At 51.9% G+C, this 24,624-nt stretch overlaps 1 protein-coding gene across 1 annotated transcript in view; it reads left to right on the plus strand.

Annotated features, from left to right (window-relative positions):
* Positions 1–24,624, plus strand: part of LOC133339020 (tyrosine-protein kinase Mer-like) — a 71,370-nt gene that overhangs the window by 24,607 nt on the left and 22,139 nt on the right. The window contains exons 6-11 of the mRNA XM_061547154.1: positions 505–620; positions 1,465–1,816; positions 2,298–2,440; positions 3,375–3,522; positions 16,920–17,064; positions 19,929–20,026. Coding sequence (XP_061403138.1) covers positions 505–620; positions 1,465–1,816; positions 2,298–2,440; positions 3,375–3,522; positions 16,920–17,064; positions 19,929–20,026 — 1,002 coding nt within the window. The remainder of the gene's footprint in view (positions 1–504; positions 621–1,464; positions 1,817–2,297; positions 2,441–3,374; positions 3,523–16,919; positions 17,065–19,928; positions 20,027–24,624) is intronic.

The following is a 24,624-nucleotide window of genomic DNA, read 5'->3' on the forward strand; positions in this document are numbered from 1 at the left end:
ACTGGTTGCCCCCTCACTCGCAAGCAGGTTTTCTCCGGATGCCCTGGCTTCCTCCCTCGTGTTAACACTCATTAACTGTCTCTCTCTGTATCTCTTTCCCTGTCTCTTGTGTGTTTCTCTCCCTATATATCTCTCCCTGTGTCTCTCCCTCTGTCTCTCCCTGTGTCTCCGTGTCTCTCTCCATCTCTCCATGTGTCTCACTGCGTGTGTCGCTCTTACCATCTCTCGCAGTTTTTCTCTCTCTCTGTCTCTCCCTGTGTCTCCTTGTCTCTCTCCATCTCTCCATGTGTCTCACTGCGTGTGTCGCTCTTACCATCTCTCGCAGTTTTTCTCTCCCTCTGTCTCTCCCTGTGTCTCCGTGTCTCTCTCCATCTCTCCATGTGTCTCACTGCGTGTGTCGCTCTTACCATCTCTCGCAGTTTCTCTCTCTCCGTCCACTCTCTTTCTCCCTTCTTCTCACTGTGTCCCCTCTCTCTCTCTCTCTCCGCCGTGCCACACTCACAGTCGTGCCCACCGCCCCCGGGGCCGTGTCTGTGCCGAGGGCGGCCGCCCACTCCCTCAACGTCTCCTGGGTGTCCGGCTTCGAGGGATTCTCCACCATCGCGAGCTGCGTCATCCAGGTGGCGTGGCACTCCTCCACTGTCGCAAATAAATACATAAATCAACGGATAGGAATAGAGGCGGCCGGGAGGCTCCGAGGTTAAGGGCAACTCGGGCGACATCGCTGAGAACCTGGGTTGGAATCCAGGTTTCGGCCACCTGTGCAGTGGGGTTAAAAGATTTCAAAGATTGGGATTGAAATGTAGGTGTGCTAAGGTGGTCAGGTGACTCATGGGGTGGCTAGGTGACTCATGGGTCAGAGGCTCTGCTGACAAGCCAGCCGAGTTGGAATCCAGGTTTCAACCGCCCGTTGTTATACTGGGTTCTCAAGCCTTCAGAGTCGACAGTCTCAGATGTACCGGTCACCAATGGCTGCATGAAAAGAAGACATCGCGTTAAATTTGATGCCACACTCAATTTGGCTGAATTGCAGAGAATTAGAAATATCACGTTGACCGTCTCGTGACGAGCGTCACTTTGCTGCGGGGTGCTTGAGAAAGTGCTGGCCCATACTGTGCGGATAGGAGGGCACTTGAACGGGATCTCAGAAGCAGTTCTGTGATATCCCCTTCCATGGGCCATTTTCATGACACCACAGCTATAGGACGTTTGGAACAACGTGAAAAAAAAATGAAAAAAATTGCCACGATTAAAAGGGGGGTGAAGGTGCCCATTAGGACGTCCACCGGGGAGATTAAGCAATGAGACCGACTTGTGCGCAGACGCTGGGAGGATTGCTGCATCACGGAACCAAGAGGAAAGGCGACAGATTAGGGCGGCCTTCATCCAACAGTGGATTGATCACGGCTGATGATATTGGTGATTAAAGGCATAACTTAAGTGCATTTTGTCCTCTGCTACCAGATTCTAAGAGAGGGCATCACCTCGGACACCAGCATCACCAGCAGACCCACCCTCCCTCCACGTGGATTCACCTCCACTGCCTCCACCACAAACCCCTCCACCACAAACTCCTCCACCACAAACTCCTCGACCACAACCGCCTCCACGGGCCCTGCCCCCATGCCTCGTGGCTCCGCCTCCAGCACGACAGCCAATGAGCAAGCCTGGGAGGTCACTGCCGCCCCCTTTCCCAGTTGGCACGTGATTGAAGGATTGGCCGCCATGGCAACGTACCAGCTGCGAGTCGCCTGTGACAACGAGGTCGGCCGCTCTGATTGGTCGGATTGGTCACAAGGCAACACCACGGAAGGGGGTAAGTGTGAGCAGGTGATGACGTTTATTAATAGCTATGAGATGTTTACAATTAACTTATGATTACCCGTGGGCGCAGGTTTTTGCAGCCTATATTATCATTCGTAAGTGATTTTTGGTTAAAGCCACATAATGACGTGGCCTAAGTTGTCCCACGAAAAATATTTTGTATATATTGATTTTAAATATATGAAATCTATTTTTTTATTAAAATTGGTTGTGGGAATTGTTCTTAAACTTACCGGCGAGTGAGCTGCAACAACTAATAACCGGCGCGATGAACGCTTGTGCACCACGTGACAAATGTCATTCGTTTGGCCGTGTCAGGTGGTGGAGGGTTAAACGACCAAAACTTCGGCCCGGATAATTACGCGGCCAAACCTCCAAAAAATCAACAGTGAATCGTCCTTCAAAGGAATAATTTCGACTGCTCGTTCATTTTAATGTGCTCCCCCAACGCCTCGTGTGTCGCCGTGCGCCAGTGCCGGAGGTGGCGCCCGAGAACGTCTCGCTGATGCAGAGCGGGGACTGGATCGACGTGACGTGGGCAGAGGTCCCTCCGACGCTGGCCAACGGCGCGGTGCGCGGTTACCGCCTGATCTACTCGGTGCACGGCGCCCCACCGGTACGGCACTGCCATAATCATCGTCGTCGTTGTCAGCCGTGATCTATCCACGGCTGGCAGAGGTAGTAGATGCGTTCCTGAAAAGTGCCACGTTCAGTGAAAATGCGTTAAACGAGGAGTTACTGCTACTGGGAATCACGTGTGTGCTGTGAACTCGGCCTGCCGTCATGCCGTGGCGGGACAAAGAACTGAGATGAGGGTACGCCTCCGCGTACCGTATCATTTGGCGTACCGTATCGTGCCGCTCAGCTGCGCATCTCAAGAAAGCATTTCGTCGTCGACCGCTCACAAACCGCGTTCTAACGGTGCGCGTTCCGCGTTCCGCGAAAAGTGTTCTTCTTCTTCAGCCGTCTTGTTGTTCGTATTTGTGCACCACTGGCAACGCAGCAGCGGCATCGGTTAATTTGCGCGTAAAAAAAGATAACACTGGTCAACACACTTTTTCTGGCATAAGGTATTCCAACGGGTTTAAGGTAATTTTGGGGTGCTGATTCCAAATCTGGCATCAGTTTTTGTCTATCACATCAGGTTTTTGAGATATCAAATATTGCATTTTCAATAAAAACTGCAGAAGAAAAATATTAAATAGATGTGGATATCTACATAAAATTATATTATAAACACACTATCCTAAAAATACAGCACCATATTTTTAACACTAAAGCAGTCGCTGACTCGCAACAACTTGCAATCATAAGTGACAGAGTTAATTTCGGGTAAAATCAATGAAAATGGGGTATGCCGATAGAGATGTGATAGAGCAAATCTGAAATCAGATTTGGAATCGGCACCCTGAAATTAGTCTAAAACAGCTGCAAAAGTTCAGGCCAGAAAAAAATGTTTTTTTTGTTGACCAGTGTTATAGCAACAACAGCAACGACAATAATGATTGACAGCCAACTGTCGACGCGTGCGGCGCCGCGCTCGCCCGCAGGAGGCTCTGGACGCCGGGAGGAGCGCGCGGGCGCGGCTCAACGTCTCCGCGGCGGGCGGAGGCAACCTGACGGTCCAGGTGCTGGCGTACACGGCGGCAGGCGACGGGCCGGCCAGCGCCGAGCTCACCGTCCACCTCCACCAGACCGGTGAGTACTGCGCGGCAGGGCAGGGGGGAGGGGAGGGGGGGCCTTCATCCGGCAGTGGAGAGACCGTGGCTTCGTGCCACTCTCACAGCTGGGCTGCGGCAACCCTCAGGCCAAGCCCACTGGGCCGTTTTCTTTGGGCCCGAGGGTCATTCAGCACCAAGCGGCCTGCGCCAGAGGTCGCAAACGGGTTTTGATTCCTTACCCGTACCCGTACCCGGCCGCACCAGGGTCGCAAATGGGTACCCGTACCCGTACCCGGCCAGGTACGGGTTCCCGTTCCCTACCCGTACCCGTACCCTACCCGAAATGAGTGACAAACGGTGACTCACCAGTGACTCACGGCCTACCCATACCCGGCCGCACCAGGGTCGCAAACGGCTACCCGTACCCGTACGGGTACGGGTAGCCGAGTACGGGTACGGGTAGCCGAGTATCGGGTAGGGTACGGGTATCGGGTACCCGGTTGCGACCTCTGGCCGTCGCGCTGCCCCCCGCGGTTCGTCGCTGCCCCCCCCCTCCCCCCGCGGTCCGTCGCTGCCCTCCATTCGCGACCAAGTCCCCAAACTGTCGCGCCACGTCTTGGGTGTAACCTTCGACCTGCGTAATCATCTCTGTGTTAGCCGTTTTTGTCTGAATGTCTCTCTCTGGGTCTCTGTATAAAATGTGGGAGGGTGGGTTGGGGGGAGGGCACGGTAACTCTCGTAAACTCATTGCGATGGGAAATAAACTTAGATTTTAGGTGTCAAAGTTGTGTTGCTATTCAGGACTCACAATTAATGAAAACCGGGCCACATTGATACAAAAAAGGTGCAGAACAGAAAAGACCACGACCGTATTTGCAAATACGCAGGTGAGTTTTACCCTGACGGCTACCTCTCGGCTTCCGGAGTGCGGATCGAATACTTATACTTACGGACGAAAGTGGCGCACGTCGGAATTGCGTGTTGCGTGATCCAGCGTGTTGCATGATCCAAGTTGTTGCGTGATCGCATGTTGCATAATCCACGCCCGAGCGTGAATTTTCTTCGAATTGTTTTTCAACGCCCCCTTCGCCCCACCCCCTCCACCACCGTGTGAAGACGGCCAACGGAGGCACCACAAATCTGTGTGTGTGTGTGTGGCTCAAGTGGTGGGGGGGGGGCGTCTGCTGCTGTGGGAAGATGCGGTGCTCTCCTGCATTGTAAAATGAGTCATTATTTTTTTTATGATGGGGAGTGGAAACGCAGGCAAGACAGATATGGCTGGGCTGGTGGGTGTGTAAGCAGGTGGGTGAGTCGTAGACATGTAGTAGGGCAGGCAGGTAAGAGGATAGATCAGAAGGAGGTTCCACGGTATGTGGGCAGACAAGACAGGTGGGTAAATAAGTAGTTTGGTTATTTAGTTGGTTGATATTATGTTTCATATTATGAATCAGAATCGTTATTTATCCTGGAGGCGGAATCCGATGAGCTATGAAGCTCTTTTTCCACAGGTGTCCAGTATGGGCGTGTCAGCGAGTTGCGTCAACAAACGATACAACAACAACAACAAAAAACGATAGGAGTGCAAAATAGAGAAAAAGTAAGCAAGTCGCTAAAATAAAATAAATACAAATCCACGTACAAGTTGCATGAGTGCATTAATTTCAACGCCACATGCAAGCTTGGCAAGGCAGCAAAACAACACCAACAATAACAGTCCCAGACCACGCAAAGACAGCGCATAGCCCCTCAATAAAATTGCACATTGAAATTGAACTGTCGTAAGGTTCAAAGTAACAAATCACGTTTGCAAATGTTGGCCATACCTCTATTAGTCTGTTGAGTCTATGGAGCACAACTAAAATAATGCGAGGCAGGCAAGCAGATTTGATGATAGCCAGACAGACGGTTAGACAAACAGAACGATAATAAGATGGACAGAACGGCAGGCAGTCAGACAGGCGGGGGAGAGACCGACAGACATCGATAAACAGGCAGACAGACCAACGTGCGAACAGACAGACAGACACGCAAAAAGTCAGACGCACACAGAGAAAAAACCACCCATATTATCCTCCCTTGACCCAAACGCTCCAGATGGAATCTCAGACGAGGCAGGTTGTGCAGGGTGCGACGTGGCGCGGATTACTTCCTCTGCAGCGCAAAAGCCAAGCGCCACGTTTTCACTACCAAACCATCGTTTTCATCATCACGCCCTCTCTGGCCTCCTGGGAGGCATACTCTTAGTTTTTTCGGTAAAAGTCACGTAGGTAAAAAAATGAAATTAAAATTATTAGAAATAAAATAATAAAAATCACGACGTTTCGGAGGCAACACAAGTCTCCGTCATCAGGTGGGACCGTCACAGCCAGATTTGCTGTATCAAGTGAGGCAGGGATTCCAAGAGGCGTCATGGAAAAAGGAGTAAAACTTTATTTTTATTTTAAAAGGGGTAAGGCCCCACTGAGCGACGTAGCTCTTTTTCAGAAGCGACCTGGCCATCACAAGTGAAGCGTGGAAATGTTTTGCGGCCAAATACCCCGGACGAGTCTTTGATTCTAATGCCACCCGCATCATCACGTCACGAGACGGAGGCAAGGTGGGGTGGGGGGGGGGTCTCCAGTCGGAACGCTCGCAGGCAGTGGCGCCTCGCCTCATGCCAGAGAAGAAGAGGATGTCACGGAACTGCTTCTGAAGTAACTTGCAATACGCCTCTCTCTCCACACACGGGCACAGAATTCCGCAAGGAGTGTTTGTCGCGCATCAGTAAACCCAAACATTATTCATTTTTTATTTGAAGCTTTCGTGACTGCAGGAATCCATACTCTTTGGTTGTTTCGGTAAAGTCACGTAGGTATAAAATAAAATAAATCGTTGATTTAAAATAAATCACTGATTTCTTTTATACCTACGTGACTTTACCGAAAGAACCAAAGAGTATTATTCATTTTCAGTAGAATTGGAATCGTTCTCCACCCACTCCCACGTCCCAGAATTTAGAAATATCCACAACACCATTAGTGTGTCTCTACATAAGCCCAAGGATCTTTACGTGAGCATTGTGGTGTCTACGTTAGCATACAGTTCTCGATATAAATCTACGGACCTCTGTGCGAGTCGTTTGGTGACCGATCTGAGCCCATCATCTCGCTACCCGCCCCCACGCCCCCGCGGCAGCACAACGGAGGTTAATCACCGGTGCCATCGGCGCTGAGATACGTGCCGGCTCCCGCTCCGTGCACCGCCACATGGGTTTGTGGGGGGGGGTGGGGGGCTGCGGTCGTGGGTGGATGTGTGGCGCTTGTTGTCACTGCCATCGCGTTGCAGGCACCCGAGTGAAACCGGAGCTCGTGTGGTTGCCTTCGCCCTCGGATTTAGTTCTGCAGTGCAGATTTCTGTGGAATGCGATGAATCGATGGGCGCTCTGTGTGTGCGGGTGTTTCATAGCGCGTGCCTGCTTTGTGCGTCAGTGGTGAGGAGTGGGCGTAGTGGTGGCGAGATCACCGCAGCGACAAGCTTGGGTTTGATTACCGGCCACGGCTAGCGTCTCTGGCGAGTGCAATTCTGAACCGCTTGCTGGGCATTCGCTGGGTCGACTCAGCCTCAAATGAGTACCTGGTATGGTCTGCGGAGACAAAAGCGGTTGGGCATGGTACTGCGTACCCACCGCCTCGTGTACTGTGCCAGCCTTCATAGGTGCTCGCTAACAGCACTTTTGCCCCAACAGTCTGTGAAGTCTACAGGGGTGATCTTTGTGTTTGTGTACGTGTGTGCACTTGCGTGCGTGTGTGTTTTCCTACGTATAGACGTACACGTGTGCGCGAGTGTTTGTATCCAAATCGTGTCTCCGCCTGTGATGATCTCACTGGGTGGGTATGCATCATGAAGCTGTGCCGTGGGAACACCCTGGACCCTCCCAGTGGCAACACCCGTCGCCCCCAAACCCAGAAATTAGGTGACGTCTGCCTTCAACGAGCAGGCGGCCAATTGCACAGCGTAATGCTGTGGTGAGCGGTGAGCTGAAAACTGAATGGTTTATACGCCGCCTTAAATACTGTACTCTGTTTCACTTGCCGTGCTGTTGCCCGCCAACCCGCTCCGACGGACTGATCGAAAATGAGAAACGAAAACGGAGTTAAACAATCTTTAAAGTCTGCATCTTGAAGACCGCGTCTGAAGCGACAGACAGATTGACTGTCGGCGAGCCCACTACGAAGTGGAAGCACCAGCACCCATCTGGACGCGGGACACACTGACACGTTTCGCCATTCTTAGAGACATCAGCAGACTGCGTGCCCTGCCATGCACCGCTACGATTGATTGCGTTACCGTAGATGATCGCGCCACCGCGCGCCATCGTGTGCGTGCGTCTCGCCTACACCTACTCGCAGATCTGCAAACGGTCGGGACGAAAATGAAAAAATATAAATCCAAATTCAACGCCGACTTAGGCCAAGCAAAAATATTCCACTTAATCCAGAGCGTGGGTGGGTTGGGTTGGTGCCGGGGACTGCGCGTGGGTTGGTGGTTGTGGTGGTGCCGTGGTGCGCAGTCCACTGGACTGCAATTCGCAATTCATCAGCTGGCTCGGTAATTGGAGCAGTCCGCCCGACTAGCAGCTGCGTTTGGCTTCGCGGCGACGCCAACGCGTGACGTGGGGCGAGGAATCAATTTCCACGCCTCTGAGATGTTGTTTCTGCGAGTCGTTTGTCCTCCGCCCGTGGGCTGTGACTATCGTAAACACGAAAGGGGCTTTAAGTTGTTGGCTGGAGACTTTCCAACGCCCACGTCACCCTGGGGGCTCCCCCTACACCCGCCCCCCCCCGCCCCTTCCCAGCAGTGAGATGGATCGCTCTGCCGTCTTGAAAGTCCGTGAACTTTCACATGTGCAGGAGCGCCCAGCCCTTGTTGAGTGCAGATTGCGCGCTGCACACAAACGAACGCGGTGAAAGATGGCACACTGGTGAGCACCGCTGTTATGAACCTGGCAGCACCGAGGCTGATTCCCGGCCACGGCTTGCGGAAGTGGCGAGGTGAGATCGGAACGAACTGATCTTGGGCGGGAATCCTCTGAGATGACTCGGCCTTAAATGAGTACTCTGGTGCAGAGTGTAAACCACCTGCACCACTGGAAGAGGCGAGCAAACGAAGTTGACGACGAAAGACAGCGGAGGGCGGAGGAAGATGATGAGAATCAGACCGATACCCGCGTAACGCGACGTGCGGGGAAGTCGTGAGAGCAGCTTCCTGGAGATTACCGCGGCGGTGACGTGGCTCTCGTTTCTCCTTCTCCACGACGACCTCGGACACGACCTCGGATCTGTCCAACCCCCGCCCCTCTTCCCCGCCAAAGACAAACAAATTATATCATTGGCGGGGCCATAATAGGTGCTCGCACACACAAAGGTTCCCCGTGTAGCCTTAACAGACTTTTCGGGCAAGTGCTCTTAGCGAGTAGCACCTATGAAGTGACAGCATGGCACACGAGGGGGTGGGTGGCGAGCTCCGCGCCCAGCCGCCTTTGTCTCCCCAGTGGCCATGTTTACACACCCCACTAATTACAAATTCTTAAGGCGATCTAAGGGCGGCGGCCCAGGAGTGGTTCAGATAAAATCGTCGCCGGTGTTGGCCGTGAGCGGGAGTCGAACTCGGGCGGCCGAATTCGTAGCGATGGCGCGCTAACCGCTGCGCCACCGCTCGCCGTACACCCCCCACCCCGCCGCCAAACACCCACAAGCGCAATCGTCGCACGTGCGACAACGCGATGCGGCCACCGCGTGCCGTCACACGAAAGCGGTCAATTTTACAGACATTGCGGCAATTTAGGAAATTCCACTAAAACAATCTTCCGAGTGCACTGCTTGATTTCCAGCTGAACGTCCCTTTTTGAGGGCGGACTTCACGTTCTTCGGATGCGTCGCCGACTCAATAGGTCCCTTTGGGCCACAAAGCTGTTTGGGGGCCCTTCTCGACACCCCCCCCCCCCCTTCCCATCTGAGAGGAGCCAGAGCTGAGCCAGATAATATTATTTAGAGGGTAAGGGCTGGGCAAGATGTAGATAGTTGGGGGATCTTCTCCTTTAATGGCCACTGAATAGCAATGATTAGAGATTCACTTGTAAGTGATTTGGATAAGCAATAGCTGTGTCCGAGAGTTGGTGAATTGCTAAATACACAGATCCTCTAACCCACACACACGCACTCACCGATTCACCCACCCACTCACAGACCCCACCTAATCACCAACTCATCCACCCACTCACCTACTCATCCACCCACTCACCTACTCACCCGCCCACTTGCCTACTCATCCACCCACTCACCTACTCACCCGCCCACTCGCCTACTCATCACCCATCCATCCGCTCACCTACTCAATCGCCGCCCACCCTATAGAGATGGACATTCCATAGCCAGCGTGTGCATTGAGTTTGGTGGGAAACGTGCGGAGGCTCTGAAAGAGAATGTTGTTCTTTGGTATCCCCCCCCCCTGTTATTTTAGTGGGGTATCTGTCCGTGGATCACCCGGTATTTGAGAGGAGGTAGCGTGGGCGCTTTTGGCTTCCTGCCGTCACGGATTCTCTCCGTCGCATTTTGAGATCAAAGCGCCGCTCCCTTCGCAGAGCCCGGTTGTTGCCTCAATAAGCCGACGGAGAAAGCAAGTTTTAAGGAAAAATGATGCATATTGCACGACGCTCTCGGAGGGTTGGCCCAGTTCAACGGAGGCCGTATAGAGATGGATATTCCATAGCCATCGTGTGCACGGAGGCCATTGAACTGGCCCAACTTATTAAAGCCAATGCTTTCATCAGGTGGGGCCGGTCCTCCAGTTCTCACAAGTGGCGAGGCCTCCGCTGGGGAGGGAGCACGACCTCAGCCCAAAGCTTCATTCGCACTTCGTGAACATGCTCCAGAAGAAGACGCTGTTCTTCTACATATTCAAGCCTGGAAGAGCGGAATGGAGTTCAACAGACCTCACAAACACATTGTGAAAGACCAAATGCTTAAGATCGCTGGGTTTGATCTTCCACGAAGCTCATGGTCCACCCTAAAACGCATCCACTGCACAAACCATGGCAGCAGTAGATGTGGATACCCTGATGATGCACAAACGGAAAATTTAAAACTGTGGTTTTCCAGAACACACCGTTCAACGTGTAACGACGCAATTCCCCGATCGACAAATATGAAGGAGACATCGTGGCTATACGCTCCACTCGCTGCTCCTGATGCGGGTGTCTGGGCTTCACCGCCTGAATGTGGAATTGTGGTTGTTGCTCTGCATCAACAGCCGTATGAAAGAAGAAGACTCGAGAGTTGTGGTGCCCCCCCCGCCCACCACCACCCCATTACGGACAGACACACAGATGGACGGAGCTAAGGCACCGACGCTTTCTCGACCGTATTCGCAAAGCGTTAAACGTTGTGGAACATCTGCCGCGCGAGTGATTTTGATGGCTCACCCCACGCAGCCTTGGTAGGTTCGGGGGAAGAACGAGGGTGGGGCTGAGGATACAGAAGCGTGGCGGGTATTGTGGTTGTGGGGATGTGGTAATGTTGCGTATTCGGGGCTGGCAATATTTCATGAGAAAAGTGAAGGATGTGGCTGTTTTAGGAAGTCAAAGCCAAACATTATAGATCTCGTCGCCCACGCGCAGGCGATGCGATATTACAATTTAAATTAATATGTTCGACATTGTACAGATGTACACTTCTCAACATTTTCATCCGCTCGCTTCATGTTGGTGCGGTGGCGGTGGCGCAGGGGTTAGTGGACCATCGTGCTATGAACCCTGCCACCTGGGTTCGATTCCCGGCCATGGTGAACATCAGCGGCGAGTGATATCCACAAGGATCTCTTATGACCTTTGCCTCCTTCGCCGGCGCACCGCGGACATTGTTCTGCACGATGCCCGACGTTTCGCCCCATGTGCTCATCGAGTTCCGGAAGAGGCTTCCAGCACGTGAAGCCAAACGTCGGGACGGAAACGAATCGGGGCATTTCGATGTGTTTATTTTCTCACTTTGAAATTCTCTTCTCGCGTATGAAAGCGAAATGTTCAGGAGACAGATGCCAATGTCGAGGTCTGCTGCTGCTGCGGCTGTTGGCCATGATGATAGAGCTTCGTGTCGTTTCGCTGTTTCTCCTCCGTTAAAGGAGCACAGATCACAGTGATTCATCTTCTTGGTTCTTTTGGTAAAGTTACGTAGAAGGGAAATAATAAAATAATAAAAATAAAACATAATAAAATTATTCTCACGACGTGAAGGAACAGGTCCGTCGGATAGACGCTGTCTTTCCGACAGACCTGTTCTTCACCTGAGGACGGCTGCTTGCGTTGTGGCCTAAACGTCGTGAGAATTTTATTATGTTTTATTTTTATTATTTTATTATTTCCCTTCTACGTGACTTTACCGAAAGAACCAAGAAGATGAATCCCTGCAGTCACGAAAGCTTTAAATCGAAAGATCACAGTGAGTTTACTGCTCGGCCCATAGCTTGGGTTGCACAACCTCAGTCGCACTCCTGCGGCTTGTGTCTTTAATGTATCTCTCTATCTCTGTGTCTCAATGGATCTCTATATATACCTTGTAGTTTTGCTATTTCTCCTCCTCCGTTGAAAGAGCACAGTCCACAGCGATTGACACATTGACCTGCGGAGTCCTGTGAGATAGAACATCTACTACTCAAGGGTGGTGGAGGGAGGGAGGGAGGGAGGGGGGCCCCCTCTGCTGTTGTTTATCATTGGGTGCGGTTATTTTAGCCGAGTGGAAGGCAAAGAGAGCTCGGCCCACACGGGACTTTGACTTCTGAACTGACGAAGGCACCGAGAGGCGAGACGATAATTGCCCAGTAAGTGCCAATCCCAGACGTGTACGGCAAGTTTTATTTTATGGGGCGCCACGGTGGCGAGATGTTAACTACCTCGCCTGGTATACAGGAGGTCGTGGGTTCAATCTCGACCCTGACGCCTGCTGCTGTATATTTTGCACGTTCTCCCCATGGTCGCGTTGATTTTTCAACACATTTAGAATCAACATCACGCATTTAGAGTATTTGGCTGCGATACATTTCCACGTGATGAGCCACTTCGTTGAGCTATCGTTTGTGATCACCAGGTCGCTTCTGAAAAAGAGCTATACAGCTGAGTGGGCTTTACTTGGTAAAAAATAAAAAATGGTAAATAGTAGTTGAGAAACGAAGAGACCCATAAAGTTACATTAAAGTCAATAAACACGCGTGCGACTCGGGCCATGCAGCCCACGCTGTGGACCATATCGTCAACCCAATGAGACAAATAGAGACCCATAGAAACCCCCCATAGAGATGCGTAGAGATTCATAGAGACATACAGAGATGCATTCAAGAAGACACAAGCCAGAGCCGTGCGACTGTAGCCATAGCTATGGACCGCATCGTAAACCCACTCAAGTCTGGGCTCCTTCAACGGAGGGGTAGGATCAGCAAAACGACACAAACTCTCTCTCTCTTTTCTGAAGCCCTCCTCGCACGTGGCCAGCAGCCGCAGCAAGCCCCGGCATTGGCCCCGAACTCCTGAAATTATCGCCGCTGCCATCGTTGCGCGGGAACCGAGTCATCGTCGTCACAGACGCACGCAGACGCACGGTGGCAGGATTTGCCGAGTGCTGCACAATCATAGGAGGTAATAAAAGCTCTCTTATCGCTCTCCAGAATTGCGTGACCACCTCCCCCCCCGCCCCCCCCTGTCACGGGTGTGGAGACCTGCAGCGTTTACCACCGCTGCTGTCGGGGTTCATTACAGCGATTACAGCGGGGACATAAAGAACACAACCGGCTACATTCCTGGGGAGTGCGAGAGCCTGTGGGAGTCTGATGCTGTCTGTCTACTCAGCCGCTGCTGCTGATGCTGACGCTACAGACACTGCTGATGCTGCTGATTATACAGACACTACTGCTGATGCTGATGCTGCTACAGAGACTGCTGATGCTGCTGCAGACACTGCTGCTGCTACAGGCACTGTTGATGATGCTACAGATGCCGCTGCTGATGCTGCTGCTGATGCTGCTGCTACAGACACTGCTGATGCTGCTACTACAGACACTGCTGATGCTGCTGCTACAGACACTGCTACAGACACTGCTGATGCTGCTGCTGATGTTGCTACTACAGACACTGCTGATGCTGCTGTTACAGACACTGCTACATACACTGCCGCTGATGCTGCTGCTGTGTAAGTCGGCTGTCGCCGCAGATGTGCTTCCCGATGCCGTCTGTGAGTTTTGTACGTGTTGTGTACAGCTCTCTTATAAATCCACTGCTGGATGAGGGGCTCTCCACGCCGTGCGCGGTCGTTGGGGTTAATTTGACTGTCCCTCACCGCGGTGGTCAACGCCGGTTGGTGAAGGCGGACTTGCCTCGAGGTGGGAACGCAGAAGCGCAGTACAACGACGGATTGTTCTGCACTGCGCCTTTGCTGACCCCGGAAATGTAGTGCTGCAGCAGCCTATAACACGCTCTCTTGTTTGTCCAAGAAAGCCTCGCTGAGTCCCAAGACTCTTTTCAGGAGGGTCCTGCTACATCGGGACGTTTGGCCATGAATTCCACGACGTCGCGTGGGAGGAAACCATCGAACAAAGATGGTCATCGCATCGCGCGCTTTCCCATGCACCTCTGCGGCCGTCTGGAACGCTCTTCCGATATTAGGAGCCTTATAAATCTGAGTTGAAAACGAATTTCTTCAGAATAAATTTTTTGTCTTAAGTTTGTTGTCCTTCCCCCGCACCTCTGAGCAGCGCGGTTGGCAACGTACGGTGTGAGAGAAAGCTCAACATACACATACGCAAAGCCCAACGCAGCGCGCACACGCACGAGGGGGTAACAGTCGAACACCCGAAGCCCGGCTCCACACAGAGAGGTGCACGTCCCCCGCTTGCTGTACTGCCATCTCCTGGCGACCAGCTCGCCGTCCGGCAGCAGAGAGTTTCCCCAATGTCCCCAAATCTCTGCTTGATCCACCAACCCTTGCCTTCAAAGTGCCGGATGTGCCACCGCCACAGCCACTGCCATGCTACTCAAAAAAACCTCGCAGCCTCGAGCAATGAAAGAAGCTTTCACGATTCGTTTTGTTTTACTGTATTTTAAACCCGCCGCCTGGCATGCGCAAAGTAAATAAACTTGGCTAAATCTGCCGTTAAAAATGAAAAAAACGCACACGTTCTGGGTAAAACAAACAGCGCGTGTGTTATGTCTTTATCAACCAAAGCGTAGAAAACGATACGATAATTTTTCGCGCGTACTAGTCTGGTTTTGTATATTATTAATCAAATTAATTTCAGCACGAAAAACAAAGAGTTCCTTTTGTAGCTTGTGTCAGCGCTGTTGGCGAGCGCCTGTTTTGGTCGCCGTGGCGTGTGCGGAGATGGTGGTGTGGGCTTGTGCTTCTGCGCTTTGCTCGATCACCTCCTGTCTCGCCGGCGCTGGAGAAGTTCACCCAGCACCATTGCGCAAGGCACTTATTCGAAGCAAACTGTTTGGGTGACATGATAATTGCTTTTTTACCCGTCTTATCTGGCAACAAAACTGACACCTTTTTTTACAAGGAGTCATGTTTGCATTGACCACAATACCTGCAGTCGGAATGCAAACAAAAAACATAACTCTGATCATGTATGCACTGTCCTTGAAATTGATTGGTCCACACCCGAGACAGCTTTCTTTAGAGCCTAGTCTCACATGGTGTTGGACCAGATGACGCCAAAAGGTGCAATCAATTTCAAGGACAGTGCATACATTATCAGAGTTGTGTTTTTTTTTGCATTATGACTGCAGGTATTGTGGTCAATGCAAACATGACTCCTTGTAAAAAAAGGTGTAAGTTTTGTTGCAAGATAAAAGGGCAAGAAAAACAATTATCATATTTTGCTACTGGCAAATGAGGTTCCAATGGTGTTTGGGTGACGACGACGCCTCTGCTTTGGCAGTGATGCACAAGCACCGTTGACAACGACTCGACATGTTCCGTGGCAATAACACCACCGCCGCGGCCTTTAGGCAATGTTTCCTGCAATGTCCCTTCTTCATGGCACGTTAAAAATCTAAAATAACTTTTACGCAAAACACCAACAGCAGCAGCAGCAGTAGACGTCGCTGCTCGCCACTCAAAGGTAGTTGGCATCGCCAGGGCGCTCGTTTCCAAGTGAGGTTAACACGATGATGCCGCGTCTCCCGTCCGTAACACGGCGCGTACACGTGGCCCTTGCGGGGGGGGGGGGTGGGGGTGCGGGTGGCGGGGGGAAGATGTGGGGTGAGCAATGTGGAACTCTTGAGCTACGGCAGCTGCAATGATTATTTTTAAGCCATAAAATGTGAAGTTGTCGAGTTTGGACGCACGTGATCACCCCCCCCCCCCCCCGTCGTTTCTGCATCCCATTTTCTCCGTGCCGAGAGTACGGCGCGGTGGCGACGACGTCGTCCAATTTTCGTCACAATAATAACGACCATCTTTGCATTCATTCGGCGCTTTGACGGCGTCGGCAAAACCAAAGCACCTTACATCGCAGCTCACCTCGAACAGTCGAAGGCCACCCCCCACCCGCCCCAGTGGCGGCTGTCCCTGTGCGGCACGCGGTTGGCTCCGCACGTGGCCTGCGAGGGGGCATCAGTCTGCCAGTGCGGGGGGTGACTATTGCTGCTGCTGCTGCGTGTAATCCCAATTGAATAAATTTGCAGGCCTTCTTTAAAAAAAATTGCAAATTCGGACCGTGATGGTGGCACAGGGATCCTCAACGTCGAGCGACGTCACGGGATTTTCAGCATCCGTCGTTCAGTGGATGACGCGTGTTTTTTTTTTTTCTGCGTCGATGACCAGGGGCGGCCGCTAGATTTAAACTGTGAATGCGCCGCCGCAGACACCGCCGGCGGGCCGCGTCGCACGGAGAACGCTTTTTTGTGTTAGTTTGTTGACCCCCCCCCGCCTCTGATTAGCGCAGTTGGCTACATACGGTGCGAAAGAAGTTCACCATCATACATACACGTGGGTGGAAGGTGTGAATTTAGTTGTGTTAAGAGAAGCAACTGGCGCTCGTGCAGGCCACGTAACGACGGACTAACGACGGATGAACGACGGAGTGGCAGCCAAACAGGAGGCAACGAGCCCGAGAAGCAACGTCTGCCGTCATCGAGATATAGCATTGAGATCGGCCCACGCGCAGGCACTGGGCAATGCCTTGTAGTGACTTGGGGAGGCGCTCATCCAGCAGTAGATTGACTGTGGCTGAATGGGGGCGGTGGGGGGGGTGGGGCACAGGAGGTAAAGATAGTTCGGCACGGGAAGGCTTCGTGCCGTGGCGTGGCGCGTCGCGATGCCTGGAGTTTGATAACATAAGCCAAAACAATCGACGCGCGGCCGCCTGCGTTGACGTGAATGCGCCATCGTCCTTGTTGCTATGCCGCAGCAGTGGGTGCGAATCTGGGAGCGGCAGAGAGGGCCGACTGGGACTGGACGCCGCTGGTGGCCGGCGTGCTGGCCGTGGTGGCGGCGCTCGCCCTACTCGCCCTGCTCCTTGCCGTCGCTCGCCGCCGCAAGGCCACCGCCTTCGGGTGAGTTTCACCAGGGCTCGTCATCCAGCAGCGGATTCGTCATGGCTGATGGTGATGATGATGTTGTGGGTGGGGTGTGTGTGTGTGTGTTACGTGTGTGCGCGAGCGTTTTATTTGTCTCTTGCAGGCAGATACTTACATTTGGCTGCTATAGATTTCCACGTGATAAGCCACTTCCGTGAGCTATCATCTGCGGCCAGATCGCTTCGGAACAAGAAGCTAATAGCTCAGTGGGTTTTGCCTGATAGGACAAAAATAGTTTAGTTTTATTTGTATATATTTTTAAGCGATTTGTTTACCTTTCCTATACTTTGCACTCCTATTGTGTGTTTGTATTGTTGTTGTTGTAATGTTCTGACCCGTCCCGACTAGACACCTGTGAAAGAGAGCTTTATAGCTTATCAGATTCCGCCAGTATGAATACATATTCCAATCCTGATAATATAGTTGAAAGAATGGATGATTTTCTTAAATCCCTCCGCCTCTGTCCACCCAGCATGGGTACACTGTGATGAAGTTGATCCATAGATCACGTGCAGTGGGGTAAAGGGTGGGTACTCCCCCCCCCCCTCTTCCATAACAGTGTGGAAGAGCCATTGTGTGCTGGTGTCACAGTCCACATTTGGCAAATTCGATTTTTTTTTTAATTACACCGCAATATTTTTGTTCTATGTTGGGATCACTCTACAGTGTTGTCGAGACATCTTGGGACCCCCCCATTTAATTCTCTAAAAAATTATAAAATGTTTGTATGTAAGGTTTATGAAGAAAAAACAAAAGATGTATGAATTTGCAAAGGAGCAAAAATTGTTAGGGGTCAATGAATTTGGGGGGGGAGGGGGGGGTAACAAGACATCTGGACCATTATCACCCTGTAGACACGTAACAACGTCGCCTCCCCCCCCTCCCTGCGGCAGCCTGTGTCTGTGAAACACAACGTGTTCCTTCGTGCTAGGCCTGCGCTCTTGAGGATGCCAACGTCGTCACCAAATGCGCTCAATTGTTTGTTATTACTGTCAGGAGAGAGACAAAACAAATCCTTCACCCAGTACAATTGCACACGTGCGGGGAAGGACGGGGGGGGGGGCAGCTGTGCCGGAAATGGGCACAGGGCGTCTTTTTTGCGATTCCGTAATCTTTGTTTATCCGTTGCCACGGCGAGAGTGAGTTACGACGAGGGCCGAGACGTATTAAATGCCAAACACGTGCACGGTGAAGACACGAGCAGAGTACGCAATGAGCAGCATGGTCGTGCGGGCGGGTGGGGGGGGTTAACGCAACGTCTAGCGCGTCGAACGAACAACTCGGCGGCCTGAATTCGATTCCCGCTCGCGGCCACCACCAACACCATTGACAATGACCTGAACCAGTCTTGGGCCTTCCCCCTAGGTCGACTCGGCCTCAAATGAGTACCCGGTGCAATCGGTAGATTGAAATATCGGTTTGACTGTCACGTGGCGAGCACCAATCTAATATCGGCGTGTGTGGGAAGGTGCAACCTCTACCGTGTCAAAGATAAACAGGTCACTGGAGGACTCTTTCAGAAGTTGTTTCCGTGAAAACCTGCTGCATATCAGACACATGGGGGGGTTGCACTGCCCGCACACGAGATTTCCGAATGGATTCTCTGTCTCGTGACATGAAACCGATAGTGCGCTGTGCATGCATTAAGGTGGAGCATAAATAATAAATCATATTTTGTTTTTAAACGTGTTTTTGGATTAACGCGTGTTAACACCTGACCACCGTTGCGGTTAGTCTGTCATTGATTACGACTTCGCGAGCGCTCGCCGTTTACTGGCCACCATCAGTTTGGGCCTTTCGGGCCCAAGCTTGGCCATCGTGACATAACAGAAAAACAAAAATGATGGTAAGCGCCTTGGGATGGATGAGGCTTAAACGAGAAGCCGCGCATAAGTAAGGCTTGCGAGACTTATGAACAACATCATTCACAACACTCTTTCATCGGCCAGTTTATTATTAAAAACACATTGTTAGACAAATGAGAGTGATCTCAAGAAACCAAAGTGGATTACTTTGAATATTGGCTATTCAAAGCGGATTTTTAAAAGATGGAATGGCTTTTTGCTTTACTCCTTCAGTCTGGAGATGAAGTTTCTTTGCTGATTTCTTTAGCTCACTGCCTCGATGTTATTTTGCTCTGTGTTCACCCCCGACTCCCCTTCCTCTCCTCCACGTTTTCCCTCTCCTCCCCCTTACCCACGCCTCCCCTACTCTCCGACAACCATCAACCGACAAACTACCAAACATAATCCGCCAACCAACAACTTTTGACCGCCCAACATTAACCACCATCCATCAACTCTCAACCACCAACCGCTAACCAACATCTACCAATCACCCACCGACAACCATCAACCACCAACTGATCACCATCAACCGCCAACTGACAACTACCAATCATCGACTGCCAACTACCAACCGCTAACTGACAACCACCGACTGACAATCACCAACCAACCAACCCCACACACCCAACCACCAACCGCCAACTGACTACCACCAACTGACAATCGCCAACCAACCAACCCCGCACACCCAACCACCAACTGACAACTACCAACCGCCAACCGCCAACTGACAACCACCAACTGACAATCACCAACCAACCAACCAACCCCACACACCCAACCACCAACCGCCAACTGACAACCACCAACTGACAATCGCCAACCAACCAACCCCGCACACCCAACCACCAACTGACAACCACCAACTGACAATCGCCAACCAACCAACCCCGCACATCCAACCATCAACCGCCAACCGCCAACTGACAACCACCAACTGACAATCGCCAACCAACCAACCCCACACACCCAACCTTCAACTGCCCACCGCAGACGAGCGTTCCGTACGGTACCGCCCAGCGCCCTGGAGGAGCCCATGGTGTCGTACCGAGCCAAGAAGTCGTACTCGCGACGCGCCATCGACAACACGCGTACGTACTCACGTACACACTCGCACTAACGCGCGCTGAACCCCCACGTGCGTGCGCGCGCCAGCCAGCGCTGGCTCAAGCAGGAGCACGTGCGCGATTACACGAGGGAGTGCACGTGCACGTTGGATTACCACGAGGCCGCAGTGATGTACCCATTTGACAAGCCATCCATTGAGGCCGCCAGTCGACACAGATTCTCGAGCTCGCGACACATTCATCGTCGTCCCGCACGGCGAGACCAAACGAATGACATGGTAAATACCTCAACGCGGTCGTCAACAATAACACCGTGTGGGCTTAAGAGGAATGATGTGTAATAGGCGACGTTTCGGGCAATGACCCTTATTCATAGCTACATGAATAGAGAGGCCACACGCAGGGTAGAGCGATCCCACGTGTCCATGCCTCGAGTCAATGCAGTGTTAGCAAGGCACGTGTTTCAGGTTTACGGTGTGTGGTTTGCCACCGCAACATAACGCTGACATTTCCCCGCGCACGCTCACAATATTTCCTGCACGGTATCCATGCAGCAGCCTGCGCCCCCTGACCCAAGGGTTCAGAACCGTTGCTGTAACGGCAGGTTTGACGCGCTGTATCAACCGAGTCGTTATTTGAACGCGCAAACGTTGAACTCCGCGGCAGTAAGGCAGCACAGCGAGCGTTATCTCCACGACCTCAATCCTCCGTCCACCCCCACCCCTCCTCGCCACCGCCTTAAAGCTTCATGCGAGAGTTGGAGCCGAGAGTCGCACAGGGGCCCCCCCTGCGAATGCGTGCGTGGGATTTCCAGAGTGGGCTCCGTCTGTTTACATTCATAGCAGTCCGAAATTGTTTTAACAAGAGAGGAGGAGGAGAAGGAGAAGGGGAAAAAAGGCAAGGAAAGAAATAGAGCCGCGTCTCCATAACGCTTTCCACATGGCGTCAAGAAGGGAGACGGACCCCCAGCGAGCGGAATGCCTCTCCTCCGTGACCGTGCGCGACAGCACAGAAACATTTCTAACCCCCCCCATTAGCTCCTCGACGGAAATAACGCTCGCTCGCCCTATGCAATTTACTCAAGGTAATTGAGGCAAAACGGGTAAAAGGGGGGCAGCCTGGCAGTTGCCTGCCCGTACCGTGAGGGGCTTCCGCTGCGAGCGAGCGAGTTCCGGAAAGCCCTCCTCTAAGAGGGTACTTGGCCTGCTCTTCTAACGACTCAGGGGGGGGGGGGGGAGAAGCGGGGGTAACCCACACTGTATCCCACCACACGTAATCCATCAATTAACGGTGGCGGACCCAACTGTGGTGGACCTGTTTATAAATGCTGGGTGAACAGAGGTGGTGGGGGAAGGGAGGAGAGACCAGGAGCAGTTGAGGTGTCACTCAACCTTGGCCGAGAAACGAAAATTAACAAAAAAAATAATTTTACAAGCTAAGGCCCACTGGACTATATTGCTCTTTTTCAGAAGCGACCTGGTCACAAATGAAAGCTCAACGAAGAAGAGGCTTATCACGTGGAAATTGGTAGCAGCCAAACACTCTAAACACATGTTTCTAAATGTGGGGGGGAAAACCGGACTACCCGGAGAAAAATCCACGCTACCACGGGGAGAGATACGCGCAAATTCCACATATGCAGGCATCGGGGTCGGGATCGAACCCACGACCGTCTGTATACCAGGCGGGGTAGTTAACATCTCGCCACTGCGGCGCCCGGTTCACAGTGCGGCACGCTAACCACTGCGCGCCCGCTCCACCCCAGAGGCAAATTAGCCCAAGTAAATCACAGGTAAACAAATAAACAGAACAGCAAACGAAAATCGCCTTCGCGTGTTACAGTCAGCGTCCAGTGTAGATGTTTTATCGCTACATTTTTCTTCTCCTTCCTTGGGGAAATTATTTTTTGTGGGAGGGGGGGGGGGGCGGCAGGGGAGGGGGGGGTAAGGGGCCGAAGACTTATTTTGCAAACTGCAGTTGTTGTAACTTGATCTATGACAGAGGAATGCAGTGTGGGGGCCCGATGTTTACATCTCGCCAAATTCGCCCACGCTGGCCCGAGTCGCCACCACGCCGCCTTTGCGACCCTCCGGCACGGTGCAAGCGCTCGCAAAATCGCCCCACCGGTCCGGCGGTGAACGTGCGCCCGCCACACCTGCGATCCACCGAGTTCGGCGGCAAGGGTTGGCGAATCACGTAGAGATTCGTGAACCCCCCCTCCCCAAAACCCACCTGGAGCTGCTAAGCAGCCCAGAGGATTGCAGAAGAGGAGATGTATTTGTTGAATGTGTGTGTGTATGCAGGCTGTGTTGGTGTGCGTTTGGTGCAGGCTGGGTGTGTAAGTGGTGCAGGATATGTGTGTGTGTGAGGGGTGTGTATGTAGCAAGGTTAGTGTATACTAGCGGCTGGTAACCCTTCCACCTGGCACTCCTACCAAGCACCAAGCAGCAAGTTGGCACATTAGGGGGTACAGCTGGTGCATCTGCCAGTCATCTCAGTCAGCCAACCCATGGCACCTGAGTCTGTTCCGAAACCTCCTGTCATCGAGCCTTCGGCACTTCACGTGGCCTCAAAGTGCACCTGGCCTGGCACAGGCGTCGTGGTGACGTCACCGTGACTTAGTGGCCGACGGCGGGTATTGTATTGTATGTATGTTGAACTTTTTTCACACCGTACGTAGCCGACTGTGCTAAGCAAAGCTTTGAGTGCTCTCCCCTTGCACATCTGCGGTCGGGTTTTCTCCGGCCTCTCCGCTCTTCCCAACCACATTGAGCCAAACTCTTGAGTCACAGAATTGGACAAAACCATTCCGATGCAGCGGGAGCCTCTTGAGACTCCCGGACGATATTCTCGTTAGCTTAAGGCCATGGTTATTGTCATCATTCATATTATTGTTATTGCTTGGCCAAGAGGGAGATTGGTGGATTGGGGAGGGGGGAGGGTGGTGGTGGTGATGGAGGGGTGCTGGGTTGGTCCCTGGACCACCCAATGTCCCTTTGGCCCCTCACACAATATTTCTACTGTTCCCACCCCATAAACTATTTTCTACTTTACCATGTAAGGCCCATTGAGCTATATTGGTTTTTTTTTTTCATAAGTGACCTCAAGGAAGTGGCTTATCACGTGGAAATTTAGAGCAGCCAAATACTCTAAACCTGCATGTTTCCAAATGTGGAGGGAAAATCCAGAGGATCCGGGAGAAAAATCCACGCAACCACGGGGGAGAACACGCACACTCCAAATATACAACTAGGCGTCAGTCGAGATTGAACCTACCACCTCCTGTATACCAGGCCAAGGTAGTTAACTTGTCGCCACCGTAGCGCCCATAATCCAAGAGGAACTGGAGCCAGGCTTGTGATGGAAGGCCTTCGCGAATCATGGCTGATTTTTATTTTTATTTTGTTAATTCACCCGAATGCCTACGAGCACGGTCCTACGGACCTCCGCCTACAACTGCGGAAGCTGCCACGTTTTGGCAGACATCTTTGGGGTGGCTCCATCAGTTCGTATGAACCCCGGGGGTTGAAGGTGGCAGTAGACGTAACATTATTTCAAGATGCGGTATCGCACTGGCTTTCCTCGTTACTCGCGACCTTGTGGGGAGAGTCTAGAATAAACAAAGCCGTTGTTCAGGAAGTGTCACTTTCAGACGAGCATCAAGGAGTGTTATTTTTTTAGTGAATTGTCCTGGCCGAAGGAGTGGTTCCTTCGTTCCGCGTGATGAAAGCACAGTCCGAGCCAGCAAAGTTAATGGACCTGGGTTCGACTCTGGGTTAAAACTGCCCCGTGATTGAAACCAAGTTCTCAAGGGCAGCGAGTTGATGGGCTCAGCTCAGGTCAACCATGACTGCGTGAATTAAACCCATCGAGGGATGTATGGATGTTGAACTTCTTTCACACCGCACATAGCCAACCGTGCTTATTCGAGGTGCCGGGGAAGAACAACAAACTAAACACCAAAAGCAGTTCTAAAGTCATTAGTTTTCAATTTAGATTTAAAATGGAATACCTCCAGTGCCTCCCTAATATCGGAAGAAAGAGCATTCCAGATGGCCACAGAAGCACATGTGAAGGAGCGGCGATGCAACCGCTACGCTGACCTCTGTAGCTGTGCACACGGAGACTCGTGGTCAGGAATCGAACTCAGACTGCTGGATGCATCTACTCTGGCAGCTGTGTGCACACAGCCTCGTCCTAGCACTGCCTTCGGTTCTTGAGCTAAAAGGGGAATGATGGACGAAAACTTCAAGAAGCCGCTTGTAACAGGATGATGATTCTGATTAAATAACTTCATTCAGATATCCACCAACATGAAAGTCAACACATTTGTCAATTACACTGCAGCCTTAAAAAAAAGTATACTTAATGCGACAATTGCCCTTATGTTATGTATGTGCTGTGAAGAAGGGAAATTGCCCGAAATATCGCTGATCATAAACTTTTCATTTCAGGCACAAAGTGTTTTAAACGAGTGTGTTGTGTTTTTTTTATTTTTTTTATCACCAAATTATTTATCCACCAACAGGTGTCTTGAGCAAGCAATCGCAATCAACCAATTACAACCAACCAATAACAACCATACTCTTAGTTCTTTCGGTAAAGTCACGTAGGTAAAAAAA

Source organism: Lethenteron reissneri, chromosome 8 (genome assembly GCF_015708825.2).
Source record: "Lethenteron reissneri isolate LAM-NWPU_2019-01 chromosome 8, ASM1570882v1, whole genome shotgun sequence".
Lineage (NCBI taxonomy): Eukaryota > Metazoa > Chordata > Hyperoartia > Petromyzontiformes > Petromyzontidae > Lethenteron > Lethenteron reissneri.